The sequence below is a fragment of the Stegostoma tigrinum genome, chromosome 25 (genome assembly GCF_030684315.1).
Source record: "Stegostoma tigrinum isolate sSteTig4 chromosome 25, sSteTig4.hap1, whole genome shotgun sequence".
NCBI classification, from domain to species: Eukaryota; Metazoa; Chordata; class Chondrichthyes; order Orectolobiformes; family Stegostomatidae; genus Stegostoma; species Stegostoma tigrinum.
The window spans coordinates 24,448,785-24,463,774 of NC_081378.1; the positions used below are offsets into that span (position 1 = coordinate 24,448,785).

At 39.7% G+C, this 14,990-nt stretch overlaps 1 protein-coding gene across 4 annotated transcripts in view; it reads left to right on the forward strand.

Moving 5' to 3' along the window:
• Positions 1-14,520, forward strand: part of ccdc146 (coiled-coil domain containing 146) — a 133,727-nt gene extending 119,207 nt beyond the window's left edge. For all 4 annotated transcript variants that reach the window (XM_059654578.1, XM_048554372.2, XM_048554373.2 and 1 more), the window contains 3 exons: positions 7,498-7,635; positions 12,196-12,444; positions 13,516-14,520. In XM_059654578.1, coding sequence (XP_059510561.1) covers positions 7,498-7,635; positions 12,196-12,444; positions 13,516-13,719 — 591 coding nt within the window. In that variant the 3' untranslated portion in view covers positions 13,720-14,520. The remainder of the gene's footprint in view (positions 1-7,497; positions 7,636-12,195; positions 12,445-13,515) is intronic.
• The last annotated feature ends 470 nt before the right edge of the window (positions 14,521-14,990 follow it).

A 14,990-nucleotide genomic window follows, 5' to 3' on the forward strand; every position in this document is an offset into this window, starting at 1 on the left:
CCTGGTTTGACCCTCTTAGATTTACAGCAACATAAATTAGGATTGATTCTAAGCAAGAGAACGCTTACATATTGTAGTATGATTAATTCTCAAATGCTTATTTTAGGCAAAAAAGAAACAACAAAATAGTGAATGAAATAGAACTATATTGAAATGTGACATTCATAATGCAACAATATTTCAGTACTATGCATTGCTATGATCTGTTTTAAAGAGTTATTAATTTATTTAAAAATTAATGTGTCCGGATAATACATTTGGAAAATCCTCCTAGATCCTTTTTGAATAGTTTTAATACTGTGCTATAAAAAAAGCTTTTCCATTTCTCCACATGCTTTCTTAATTATAGTGTGGAGCAACTTGAGTCAATTTTGTCTTATAACTTAGAATCGTAGATTCATACAGCATAGGAACAGACCCTTTGATCCAACTAGTTCATGCCAGCCATAATCCCAAACTAGACTAGTTCCACCTGCCTGCACTTACCCATATCCCTCTAAGCATTTCTAATTAATATACTTATCTAAATGTCTTTTAAAAATCATAACTGTACGCACATCCACTACTTCCTCTGGAAATTCATGCCATTCATGTAAAAGAATCTTTCTTCTGTCACCGGAAAAATATACCCCTAGCCTTAAAAGTCCCCATCAAGGGAAAGACACCTGCCATTCACCTTATCTATAGACCGCATGTTTTTATGAATGTCTATGAAGGTCACCCCACAACCCCCCAGGCTCCATTGAGAAAAGTCCCGGCCTATGCACCCTCTCCTCTTAACTCAAATCCTCCATTCCTGTACATTCTAGTAAACCTTACATTCTCGTATACCTTTTCTGAACCCTTTCTAGCTTAATAATATCCTTCCTATAACAGGGTGACCAAAACGGGGTATAGTATTCCAGAAGCCTCACCAACGTCCTGCACAGCCTAAATATTTCATCCCAACTCCTATACTCAAATGGTTGATGAATGAAGGCAAGTGTGCTCAATGCCTTCTTAACCACCATATCTATATGTGTGGCAAACTTCAAAAAAAATTGTGTACCTGAGCAGCTAGGTTTCTCTGCTCTACAACACTGCCCAAGGCCCTACTTTTAATTGTATAAGTTTTGCCCCTGTTTGTTGCACCAAAATGCAATAGCTCGCATTCATCCAAATTAAACTCCATCTGCCACACTTCAGCCCATTGACCCAAATGGTCAAGATCTCTTTTTAGTTTTAGATGGCCTTCTTCACTGTACCACCAATTTTAGTGACATCCACAAACTTACTGACCACGCCTTCTATATTCGAATATAAATGATTTATATCAATGACAAACAAAAGTGGGCCTGGAACTAATCCTTGTGGAAGACCAGTGCTTACAGGCCTCCAGTCTGAACAACAACCCTCGATCATCACACTATTTCTTGCCATCAAGCCAATTTTGTATCCAATTGGGAAGTTCATCCTCACTCCCATATGATCTGACTTTATTAATTAGTCTACTGTGTGGAACCTTATCACAGGCTTTACCAAAGTCCAAATGAACAACATCTATCACTTTGCCCTGTCTTCTCAGTTACTTCCTGAAAAAACACAAATCAAGTTTATTAGACACGATTTCTCTCACATAAAACCATGCTGACTGTTCCTAATCATTCCTTGCCTCTCCAATGCATATAAATCCTACCTTTCAGAATGACTTCCAACAACTTACCCGCCACTGAAGTCAGACTCTCAGATCTGTAGTTCCCAGGCTTCTCCTTAGATCCCATCTTAAGTAAAAGGCACAACATACAAATGATGTCCATTTCAAGCCCACCGACTCCCACAGCTACCTGGAATACACCTCCTCCGACCCATCTTCCTGCAAAAACTCCATCCCCATTCCCAATTCCTTCGCCTCTGCCGCATCTGCTCCCACTCCTGCACATCCCAGATGTCCTCGTTCTTCAAGGACCACACCTCCCCCTCCCCCCCACAGTGGTCGAGAATGCCCTCAACTGTGTCTCCTGCACCTCATCTCTCACACCCCGCCCCCGCAATAACCACCAAAAGAGAATCCCCCTAGTCCTCACATACTACCCCACCAACCTGGGGTGGTGTTGTTGGGGCGGCATGGTGGCTCAGTGGTTAGCACTGCAGCCTCACAGCGCCAGGGACCCGGGTTCAATTCCCACCTCGGGCAACTGTCTGTGTGGAGTTTGCACATTCTCCCCGTGTACGCGTGGGTTTCCTCCCACAGTCCAATGATGTGCAGGATAGGTGGATTGGCCGTGCTAAATTGCCCGTAGTCTTCAGGGGTGTGTGGGTTATAGGGGGATGGGTCTGGGTGGGATGCTCCAAAGGGCAATGCGGACTTGTTGGGCCGAAGGGCCTGTTTCCACACCGTAGGAATCGAATCTAAAAAAACCCTCTAGATACAACGCAACATCCTCCGACACTTCCGCCATCTACAATCCAACCCCACCACTAAAGACATTTTTCCAACCCCACCCTTGTCTGCCTTCTGGAGAGATCACTCTCTCCGCGACTCTCTTGTCTGCTCCACACTCCCCTCCAACCCCACCACACCCGGCACTTTCCCCTGCAACCGCAGGAAGTGCTACACTTGCTCCCACACCTCCTCCCTCACCCCTATCCCAGGCCCCAAGATGACTTTCCACATCAAGCACCTCCGCCAATGTGGCATACTGCATCCACTGTACCCGGTGTGGCTTCCTCTACATTGGGGAAACCAAGGGGAGGCTTGGGGACCACTTTGCAGAACACCTCCGCTCGGTTTGCAATAAACAACTGCACCTCCCAGTCGCAAACCATTTCAACTCCCCCCTCCCATTCCTTAGACGACTTGTCCATCCTGGGCCTCCTGCAGTGCCATAATGATGCCACCCATAGGTTGAAGAAACAGCAACTCATATTTCACTTGGGAACCCTGCAGCCCAATGGTATCAATGTGGATTTCACAAGCTTCAAAATCTCCCCTCCCCCACGGCATCCCAAAACCAGCCCAGCTCGTCCCCGTCTGCCTAACTTGCTCTTCCTCTCACCTATCCCCTCCTCCCACCTCAAGCCACACCTCCATTTCTTACCAACAACCTCATCCTGCCCCCTTGACCAGTCCGTCCTCCCCGGACTGACCTATCCCCTCCCTACCTTCCCACCCACACTCTCCTTTCCACCTATCTTTTCCTCTATCCATCTTTGATCTGCCTCCTCCTCTCTCCCTATTTATTTCAGAATCCTCTCCCCATCTCCCTTTTTCTGATGAAGGGTCTCGGCCCGAAACGTCAGCTTTTGTGCTCCTCAGATGCTGCTTGGCCTGCTGTGTTCTTCCAGCTCCACACTTTGTTATCTTGGATTCTCCAGCATCTCCAGTTCCCATTATCTCTGAGCACAACATTAGCCACTCTCCAGTCATCCGACACCTCACCACAATTTCCTCCCTGACTTACCACAAAGTCTTGGGATATACTAGATCATGCCCTGGTGATTTATCCACCTTTATATTTTCTAAGGCCTCCAACATTTCCTCTTCTATAACATGAACTGTTTTCAAAGCATCAATATCTATTTCCCCAAGTTCTCTGGCCCCTATTTCTTTCTCCACAGTAAAAATGGACACAAAATCTTCATTTAATATCTCTCCCATCTCCTGGAGGTTCAACACAAAGATGACCTCTTTGACTTTTAAGGTACCCTACTCTCTATCTTGTTGCTGTCTTTCTCAGAATGCACTTGTAGAATCTCTTCGAATTATCCATAAACTTAGTTGCCGTCCTGATCTCCTTCTTCAAAATGCACCTACACTCATTATATTATTCTCGAGCTTCATTTGAACCCAGTTGTCCGTATCTAAAGTGATTCTATTTTATTCTTGACTAGAATCGCACTATGTTTATTCAGCCATTATTCTCTCATTTTACCAGCTTTACTTTACACTCTAACAGGAACTTGTTTTCTTTTCTTATTTCCCAAATTCTGTTCATAACGCATATACTTTCTGTATGAACATTATCATCAGCATGTAGTAATAGCAGCCACGAGTCTTTCCTTTCATTAATAGAACTGAGAAATTTATGCCTACATTTGTTTTAAAAAAAAAGTCCAACTGCTGGCTTAAAAAAAATGTAAAAGCTCACAAAATATATTCTGGTAACTTGAAGACCAGTCACAAATTATTAACAGATATAGTTACCACAACCCTGCGAGACCATACGGCTGCTTTCTCATTACGGAGAGGCAACTGGTGATGGTTTAACCTGAGGGTCACCATGCCTCAGGGAAGGGGGAAAGAGATGAAGAAAGATGAAATCTTCATGGTAACTTCAGCCAGTGCAGGAATTAAACCCACATTTTTGGCATTACAGTGCACTGCAAACTCATCATGCAACCCAAGCTTCCATCCTTTGACTCCATCTATACTTCTCGCTGCCTCAGGAAGACAGCCAATATGATCAAAGAACTCTTCCACTGCAGTTATAATCTCCTCCATTTGGCAGAAAATATAAAAGCTCAAGCACACATATCAACAGATTCAAGAACAGCTTCTTATAGACTTCTGAATGGATCTCCCAAGTTTTAAACTTATGTTGTTCTCACTCTCTGTGTACCTTCTCCGTAGCCATTACACAGGGTATTCATTGCTCTGTTTGATTACTCTAATGTATGGTACGAGCTGCCTGTACTGTACGCAAAATATTTCACTGTCCCTGGGTATATATGATAATAATAAATCAAATCAAATAGCTGTCGAGACAACTGAGCTCACCAACACAAATTATACATTTCCACCAATTGAAAACAATATCATTATTTTTGGATACTTTCTAAAATATTTTCCAGTTTATATGAACATTGACAAAAATGGCATGTGTTTGGCTAATGATATGGCATTACTATTTAGGGAAATGTCTCAGCATGGTACTAATCACTAAAAGGAGGATCCAGTTTACCACGGCATGCTGCTAAGACACATTTTCCCCATATAAGGAAATTATTAATCAACATTTCTCAATTACCTTCTGATAAAACAAAGCAATAAAGTACAAATAAGAATATATTAACACCACACAAACCTACAAAATTGTATTAAATTTACAACCTAGAATAAACTATTCAACTCGTACTATTCTTCTTGAGTCCTACCTTTACTTATCTTATTCTATCACTTTCTGGCTCATACACAATTTTAGCTTTTCCTTAAATGCATCCACATTACTTGCCTCAACCACTCCACATGGTTGTAGGTTCCACATTCTCACTGAGTAAAGAAATTTCATCTAAATTTCTTAGTTACTGCTGACCTTTCGTATGGCCCCATCTTCATTCTATTTACCACGTTTAACTTACAATTTTAGAGACTTTACCTGGTCACCATTTAGATTGCTGCCTATTTTGTTTTTTCTGCATATTGTATCTGCTCAGTTATTCTTGTAAACATCTTATGTACTTTCTCCCATGTCTCTGTATTCTTTTAAACTAACAAAAGCTGATCACCAGCTTTAAAAACATTACCTACTCAAACTGGTATTTTGGACTTTAGATCTTTTGGGCATAAAAGGTACACTCCATAAATTAAAAAGTTTTATTTTCCTGTTTCATCGGGCGAAATCTTGTCGGGGTCTGAGCAACATCAGCTATGGCAAAATTTATAGCAGACTCAGGCATGAAGCCTGGTGAGGTCTACCTTGAAATTGGGAGATTCTTATGCCATCTTTTATGCTTTTGACAAGCCAGACAGCCGGTGAGTTACCAATGAAGGGTGACAATAGCTTGTTAAACACCTTATTAAAAAGGCTCAAAAAACCAAAAGGAACTGCAGATACTGGAAGTCAGACACAGAATTTGCTGGAAAAACTCTGCAGGTCTGCAGCATCTGTGGATAGAAATTAACATTTCATAATTAATAGAGCTGGAGAAGAGTCACTAGACCTAAAATGTTAACTCTGCTTTCTCACAGAGGCTGCCAGACCTGCAGAGTTTTTCCAGCAATGGGTTTTTGTTATGAATGGCTCAATTCATCTCATTAATATTTAGCTTCATATTTTACCAAGCTAAACGAGCTGGACATTTGAGTATCAGGTGAGCTGAGCTCAACACTTTGTTTGAGGAACCTCCATGTTGGACACTAGGCACCAACATCTCAGGGCATGATCCACTGGCCACATGTTCTTGGACAATAGCATCCAATACGTGCCAGCATCTAAAAGCCCTTATGCACCAGCAACTATCATGCTGCAAGGAGATTATGCACTCAACAACTAGCACCCAGTTCATTGACTGAATCAGACTGCATTCAGGCTCTTCACACACTGCCAAAATGTTGGCTTCTCTGAGCCTACCTGCCTTGCATTGCTTTGCCTTTGTGCACTGTTCCTACCGATCTTGATGACCTCATTAGCATTGACATAGAGGCAGGAAGGTTGTCATAATTGTCAGCAGGCCTCTGTTAAATCAAAAGTAGTAGTTTTTTTGCTCAGGGCAGTTCCAGCACAGTAAGTCAAGGACAGCTTGCAATATCAGTCCAGGACTTTAGACAGTCAGTCAAAGTCAGGATGCTTTCCACATGAGGGGTGAGGAGCCAAGTATTGGCCAGTTCCTCACCTGTTTTGACTGTGTCTTGATATGTGCTGTTTTCTTCCCGAAAGAGAAAGAGGCAAATATTAAGAGAGATTAAAATAGGTGGCACTGCTGTTGCTTTTGCCCAGGTGGAGAGGTATCCCAGCAAGTAAAGACAGCACTAAGGACATGCAAAGTTGGTGCTGTCAGGGGTTGGGGTGGTCAACAGTGAGTGGAAAGATGTACAGGTGATAACGAGAATGGTAGAGCATGAGCCTTGGAAGGTGGGTACGCTAGCCAAGATTGAATTTACTGTATGTATCAAGAGAAGATAGTAGCACATATGCTGGCATAAAGGACATTGACCATCTTCCTACAGTGCTGGATACTCCTCCAGACCACTGGGGCTGATCTAACCTGGGTGGTACCTTGCACCAGACCAGCAGGTTCTAGTGCCATGCCCTTCACTGCTGGTGGCGGGAAAGAGAAGCTGCATCTGCACTACTGCATTCAGCAGCACCCCTAGTCCCTTCCCACAAAGCAAGGCACCCATTTCTCCCATCTGCCCTGCCTAGGGCAAATGGCAGGAATCAAGCAGGGCAGTTCCATACATCAGTGCTTGTCTGGGTGCACAAGGGGTTTTCAAAGGTGGCACAGGTGCAAGGGAGCCTATCTATTCCAATCTCAACAGTGATGACTTGTTCTAGGAATGACCCATGGTAAGATGGAGCTGGAATTGAACACAAGTATCACCATAGGGATGAGGTTCAGAGTTACTAAGGCAGATTTGGTAAGATACGGTGGAAAAAAAACTCACTAGGCCTCATTGGTGAAGTACCCTCTAAAAAATTCAATGCAATTCACACAGATAAAAAAGACAAGATTCGGCCCGTTGTCTCAATTTGCTGTGCACAGATATTCCATTAATTTAACTCATCTCCATCATTGCAGATGGACTTAAAATTGGTAAGAAAAGAGGAACAATTACTGGAAAAGGATCTAATCTCTGATCAGGTGACCCGCCTCTCCGAACGAATTAATGCTAAGATGATAAATGGTAAACAAGACACACTGATCTTAGCAAAAAAGGTACGTTGAAACATTAACTAGTACAGTGCTAAATGTTACTCAGATTGGTTATTTACAAATATCATTGCAATGATGAGATTTTATTTTGTCACTTATCAATCACATTGTTTACATGTAAATAACAATACCAAATATGTACAGTTTTCAAAAATGGTAATCAACAATTGGAATTTCTATTAATCACTGCCCTTACGTCCATGGAACAAATTCAGATGTAACTGAATCTACAAGGATATCTCACCTCTGGCATTGTATTCTAAAGCTACTGAATTAAATGAAATAAAGTGATATTAATCAACTCATCTCAATTCAACTCCTCACTGCTGAATTTTAACATAACTGGCATTCAGACATCAAGGTCCAGTGTGAAAAATAAGAATGTTATTGTAGTACAGTATTCTGCATCTGTACATGCTATAATTCACTGAAAGAATATTTATAACCTATATTGAATGTTTGAAATAGAAGTTGTTCCACTACCTAATGCCCAACTTGATGGACACCAAATTTGCACAGGAGTTCTTTTAAGAGGTAGATGAACAAAAGTATAGCAGTGTTTTTGTGCAGCTGTGTAGTGCTTGGTTGTGGTTACTCATGATTCAGTACAATGGTTTTCAAACTTAAAAAATATTTTAAAACCTGCCACTCTTGCCAAATATGCTTCAGGAACTGGGCACAATGTTAATAAAGGCAGGACACCCAGGGTGGTAACTGATCTTCAAATTATTGTCCAAACCATTCACTAAACAGCTTAAAGAAAAACATGTGGCAAGCAAATGTCTAATGATAATGGGAACTGCAGATGCTGGAGAATCCAAGATAATAAAGTGTGAAGCTGGATGAACACAGCAGGCCAAGCAGCATCTCAGGAGCACAAAAGCTGACGTTTCGGGCCTAGACCCCTCATCAGAGAGGCTCTCTGATGAGGGGTCTAGGCCCGAAATGTCAGCTTTTGTGCTCCTGAGATGCTGCTTGGCCTGCTGTGTTCATCCAGCTTCACACTTTATTATCCAGGCAAGCAAATGTCTGGCTGTATAAGGAGTTTGGGCCAGAGGGATTCTAGTTAATGGAATGCTGGCACTAGTAAATGGAAGGCAATGGAGCTCTATAAGGACCCAGGTCTTCATAGAGTAAGACTGTGGAAAGGACTTCACTAATTGAGACGGATGTGTTTCATATGGATATATTAATGCAAGGGCTCAGTTAGCTAAAGAGTACTTAATAATACCAATGCGCGTATTCAATTCCCAAACCAGCTCAGGTAGTTTTTGGGACTGCTTCTTCTCCTTGTTCCACTGTGATATCATAGCATAGAGATGTGTGGTGTCACGATTAGCAAGCTCTAGTCAGTGAGGCTGCTTGGTGGAGAGATAACCAGAATGAAAAATAACAGCCAAACATTATCAAATAAATGGGGAACTGGAGGCAATAATTAGAAGCAGGATGTAAATGCAATATGCCAGTCAAAAACATGGATGCAAGAGGACACATACTTCGAGCTATAATTTATTTAGAAATGACAGGGAAGGAAGTGGGTTGGTTTGTTAATCTAATATAAGATAATAGAAGTACAAAAAAAAGTCATTTTCAACAGAGATTAAAACACAGCCCACATAGATTGATTTAGAAAAGGGACACAGTACAGATTAACAAATAGGGCAAAGGAATTGGTGAATGAAATATGTAGGAAAATATGTAGAAATGATTAAAGAACACAAAATTCTGACTATAGAGAATTTCCAAATACTTCTAACTAAGCCAAGAGAACGTTAGTGTTTACATCTTGGATCAGAGAGGAAACCCAACAAGGTAAGATCAAATTGCTAAACCTAATAATAAGAACCAAGTTGGAACAAATAAAAAGTAATTGTCGAATAATGTCCAAGAAGTAATGATCAAAATGTAATAGTAATGTGACTGACTACTAAATATGCCCAAAATGGTCAAACCTGTCTATCAGTTTGAGTGTAATTAGGAATGGGCAACAATTATAGGTCTTACTAGCAACGCCCACATGCCATTCAAGAAATTTTAAAACTGTGCTTTAAATCACAAGGCGCATTGGTAGGATGAAGAGCCAAGGGGTCTTTTGTCCCCGCTATGATGGGGGAGTCTGAAACTAGAGAAGCAGCATACAAGGCAAGAGGGGAAAGATTTTAAAAACACCTCAGGGGTAACATGTTCCATACAAACGTTGTTCCGGGTTTGTACGGAGCTGCCAGAGGAAATGGTTGAGGTGAATGCAATTACAATATTTAAAAGGGACCTGTATGGATGTATGAATAGGAAGAGTTTAGGAAGATATGGACCAAATGCTGACAAATGGAACTAGGTCAGAGTAGGATGTCTAGTTAACACAGACGAGTTAGACTGAAGGGTTTGTTTCCATGTTTTATGATGCATTCGACTACACAGTTTGACAGAGATACAGATTGTATAAGACTGAAGTAAATAGATTGGTAGGAGAATAAACAACACTGAGCAAATGAAAATTGAATCTAAGGAAGGCATGCTAATGAAGAAGAATGACAACAAATTAGAAAAATGCGCAATACTTCTATAAAGAAAACTACAGAAATTAGGGGAAACGTTGCAAAATAACACAAGACGTTGGCCAAGAATGAGATATCATGGATAAATAGAGGGGGAGGATAAAATTGAACACAAGTCAATGGTGAACTCAATGTTGTTGAGGGAGGATTTAACTATTGTGATACTATTGAAGGGCAGGTGATTACTCTGTCCTGTTGGAACTTTCATTGCTGAGCACTTGCCCCCCCAAGTCTGTATGTTGTCATGGTCTTGTATTCATGCATGCTCTCCATCAATTAGCTGAGAATTATTATTAGTATAAAATCTTGATTGAGCCCCACTTGGAAGGCAGTGTGCCATTCGGGTTTCCATACTGTATTAAATACACTGAAACAATGATGAAAATATACAAAAATGTTACCAAAATTGAGAAGGTATAGCTGTCAGATTGAGCTAGAAGAGAAAATCTTTGTGAACACCTGATACAGGTCTTTATGGAGAAACCTGAGGAACTCATTTATAGGTAAACCATAGCAAGGGATAATAAATACTAAAAAGCTATGACAAGTGAAGAATTTAATTCGAATTTCTTTACACATACCACTATGAATATGCACTCAATACCACATGTATTGGCAGAAACAGGTAGCAATAATACATTTAAAATAAAGATTTGAAACACTTCTGAGGAACATTGAATATATAGTTGTGGAGAAAAGGTTGGAAAAATAATTAGTGAGAGAAAACTCATGTAATATATTACATCAGAACAGGCCATTTGAGATAATAGCCAATTTCTCTGCTAGGACCCACTATGTAATTCTAACATTGCTGTTTGAAATGAGATTATCTGCTGTTGTAAATAACATGTTGCCAATTACAGAAAATGGAGACCACGACTCATTAGGAATTTGCTGAGAAATAGGTTCGTTATCTAGCTTTCCCGCTGGAAATCCTTAGTAATCTTATATTTTAAAGTTGTTATCTTTGAGAATATTTGTCCTTTAAGTTGGCCAGCTGAAAGGACACTTTTTTAATAAAAAAAAATCAGTTTCCTACCTGTTTCTGCAGATACCCACTAATGGCTTTCTATAGACCATCCCACAGAATTTCTCAAAACTCCTCTGCACCAGAACTTAAATCCATGCTACCTTGGACATTGGTTGTGTGTCATCTTGCCTGTTTCTCTCATCAGACGCATTTATAAATTTTAAAGGATTTCTCTCAATATACAACCTTTTTCCAACCACAGACAAGAAATCTGGTGCACCTGTAAATATTATGCGGTCAGCAGTCAGAATTCTTCGATATCGCACTCATTCTTTGCATCGTCTTAATTCAACAAAGCTGATAAGTCAAAAAAGCATGAAAAGTTATGCATTTACAAATAGCACATAGGCAGGGGATTTGGAAACAACGACAAAGACAGATTTTTACGATCCAATATCTTTGTCTCTAAGGTTAAGCAAGCAATAATCTCTATCTCAATAAAAAGAACCACGGATGCTAGAAATCAGAAATAAAAAACAGAAATGACTGGAAAAGCTCAGCAGGTTAGGCACCATCTGTGGAGAGAAATGAGTTAATGTTTTGATTCCAGTGACCCTTCCTCAGAACTGATGGTAGCTTGGAAAATGTAAGTTTTTATGCACAAGGTAGGGTGGGGGAGGACATAAGGAGTAAGTGATAGGTGGGGATAGAGCTCAAAGAGAGAGCACAACATTTGTACAGACAAGGAGGAGTGGATAGCGATCAGCCTGGGAGAATGAATAATAATTAATGGAGACTGTTTATCTAAATCTTCCTGCACTTCTATAGATAATATTACAAATAGTACTGATCAAATTACTTCAAAATTTAAAATGTTCATTACAGTCCACACTACTTTTAGCCAGCAGCAATTTCAATTAGCCACTAGGGCTATTGAAAAATTAAGTTAATTACAACTGTGATTTCAATAAGTATTAAAACTGATATGTTGTTTAAGAGAATTCATCTGAATCAGAAGGATTTTCATGAAATTTACAGGTAAATGAAATGCAAGGAAAGGTCAAAGATGTTACACGGAAGATGATGGCCGTGGTCTCTGAGCTGTCCATGCAACAGGCAAATGCCATGCAACTTCAACAGGATGTCAGGGATAAGCAGCAATTTCTGGAGTTATGTTACCAACGGATGGAGCAGGGAATGGCACCCAGTGAAGAATTTGAATCAGAGTGGCTGAGAATAGTGAATAAAGAAAGCAGACACAAAACAGAGATTGAGATGAAAGCCAAGGTATGAAATTCAGAGCTTATTTCAACAACCAAAAAATTAATTATGGTAATAGTAAATGCAATTTAAGATAGACTAACAAAAATTCAGTTGTATCTATTTATGTGCAAATAGGAAAGAATGGGATGAGGGACACTGTGCTCAAATACTGAAACACATGGAGCCCAAGACACTAGTCCTTATTAACATGAAACTAGCGTGACGGAAGGAACCCTAATTTAAGTGCAAGCCGCAGTGTGGTATGGAAATCATGAGTGTAGTTTGGGATTTGAATTTGCATGACTTGGGATGGAAAGGGAGGGGAGAATAAAAGAGATCATGTGTCCTAGGAGTCAAGGCAGTGAGGGGTATTGATCAGCAGGAAGAGCAATGATGGCAAAAATGGTGAACAGTATTCTTTTACCAACTTCTGCTCTGACTGCACCTGTATTAATGGATACATAAAACCCTTCCCGGCAGTTACTGCCATATTTTACAATGAGTCTGCAACACAAGATGAATGAAACTTCACGGTATTTGAAGATTGTAAATGGCACACAGGATTAAAAGTTAAATGAATTCTGTGCCTAAAATGTTCCCAACTTCCATACCCTATTTAGTATGGTTGATTGTTCACATGTGGCTGTAATGTGCATGTGCATTTGATTTCTGCTGGCCACATTGAAACTTAAGATGTCATTTAGTAATTGAAAATTTTATGCTGTTATTCTGCTTTTGCTGCATTCAATCCTAACCTAGGATTTAATTAAATAGCAGATGTGTTAATACTGTTCAACAAAAAAAAACAAAAATAAACATGGCAGTTGGTTTGGAATAACGTTCCTAATCAATTATTCCTATATGTTGAGAAATTCATTACTTGCTTGTTTTACTATAACAAATCTGATGTCCTATAAGTCAGAGCTATCTTCCTAAATTGAACACAATATAATTACAACATGTTACTAAACATCCTCTAGGCGCATCCCAGTACACTTCAAATCCATTGAACTTTTTTGCATCACTCAAAATTTAGCAACTAGATTAATAGCAAACTGTGTTGACACTTTCAACCTATTTTTGTTCCCAAATCAGGAAAGTGAAGAGGAAGCAAAGCATTTATTGCCCAGTGGAGTCTTTACAACAGCTGAGCCGAGGCCGAACGCATATATCCCAGATGGTGAATCTGGACTACCTATTCCACGACCTTATGGAAAAATGGTTCCATTTAAACCCAGTGAGCCCAGTGCACACATGCGACATTACAGAAAACCAGTCATTAAGCCAATTGAAATATGAAGATAACTATATTCTAAAACTCACCACATTATACTCCTGCATCCAACTACAAGAAGACATTTTATTTGTGTTGATAATAAAGCAGCTAAAAAGGATAAATTATTTACAAATTGCTACTTCTTAAAATTTAGAGAGATCTTATTTCTTGGTAATGTGTAATTTTCAGCTTTATTTCGATAGACTTACATATGCAGACCAATTTGTCTTAACTAAACTCTGATACTTTCTCCTAATCTGAAAGTAGATTGTCTTCCAAGATACTTCATTTTGTTCGGCAAAAGTACTGAATGGAAAGTGCCAAAAATAGATGCAAGATGCCAATGTTAAACCTTTTTGCTACAAATTTGTTCTTGCCATAGAAGGTGATCAATTATAACTCAAGTTCGTTTCTCAATCTACTGTGTTAGGTTTGAGAGAATTATCTGGGTAAACATATTTTGTTTAGCCATTATCTTTCTACACAATTAAACCACAATGCTAAAATTAGCATTTTCTGAGAGTTCCACATTGGTTGAAGACACAATGTAGGTTTTCAAAGTGACTGAATAATGTAATGATCTCCTGTTTAACTATCTAAATTAGTTTCAACAAAAGATGTTGTTATCAAGAAAACAATTATACAACATTAAATTAATTTTTTAAAGAAACATTTTTGCTGCATAATAGCCAGCAGTTGTTGTTAAAGTTATCTGGATGAATTTTACAACATAATCAGGAACTTGTATTTATGTATTGCCATGAATCTAGAAAATTTAGGAGTCGATGGCCTAATGATATAATCGCTGATCTAGTAAGCCAGAGACCCAGGTAATATTCTGGGGACCACTGTTCAAATTTAATGAACATGAATTCAATAAAGTCTGGAACCAGAAGTGTAATAGATGACTGTAGAGCCATTGTCAGTTGCCATAAAAATTCTGCTGTCCTTACTTGGTCTGCCCTTCATATAAATGTAGCTAATTCTTAACTGCCACTCTGCGATGGCCTAGGAAATCATTAAGTTGTTTCTAACTGCTATACAGCCTCAAAAAAAGTAAACTGAACCACTTGACATCAACTTTAGCACTGAAAAGAAAAACGGCAAATTCAGCCTTGTTGACCCTGCAAAGCCCTCTTTATCAGCATCTTGGGAATACAAAATTGGGAGAGCTGTCTCAGGCTACGTGAGGAGTCATATTCAAAGAATGATATCTTACACATAATGTGCAAGACAACACCATCATCATCCACGTTTGTCCTGTCCCACTGCCAGGACAGACCCAGCAAAGGTG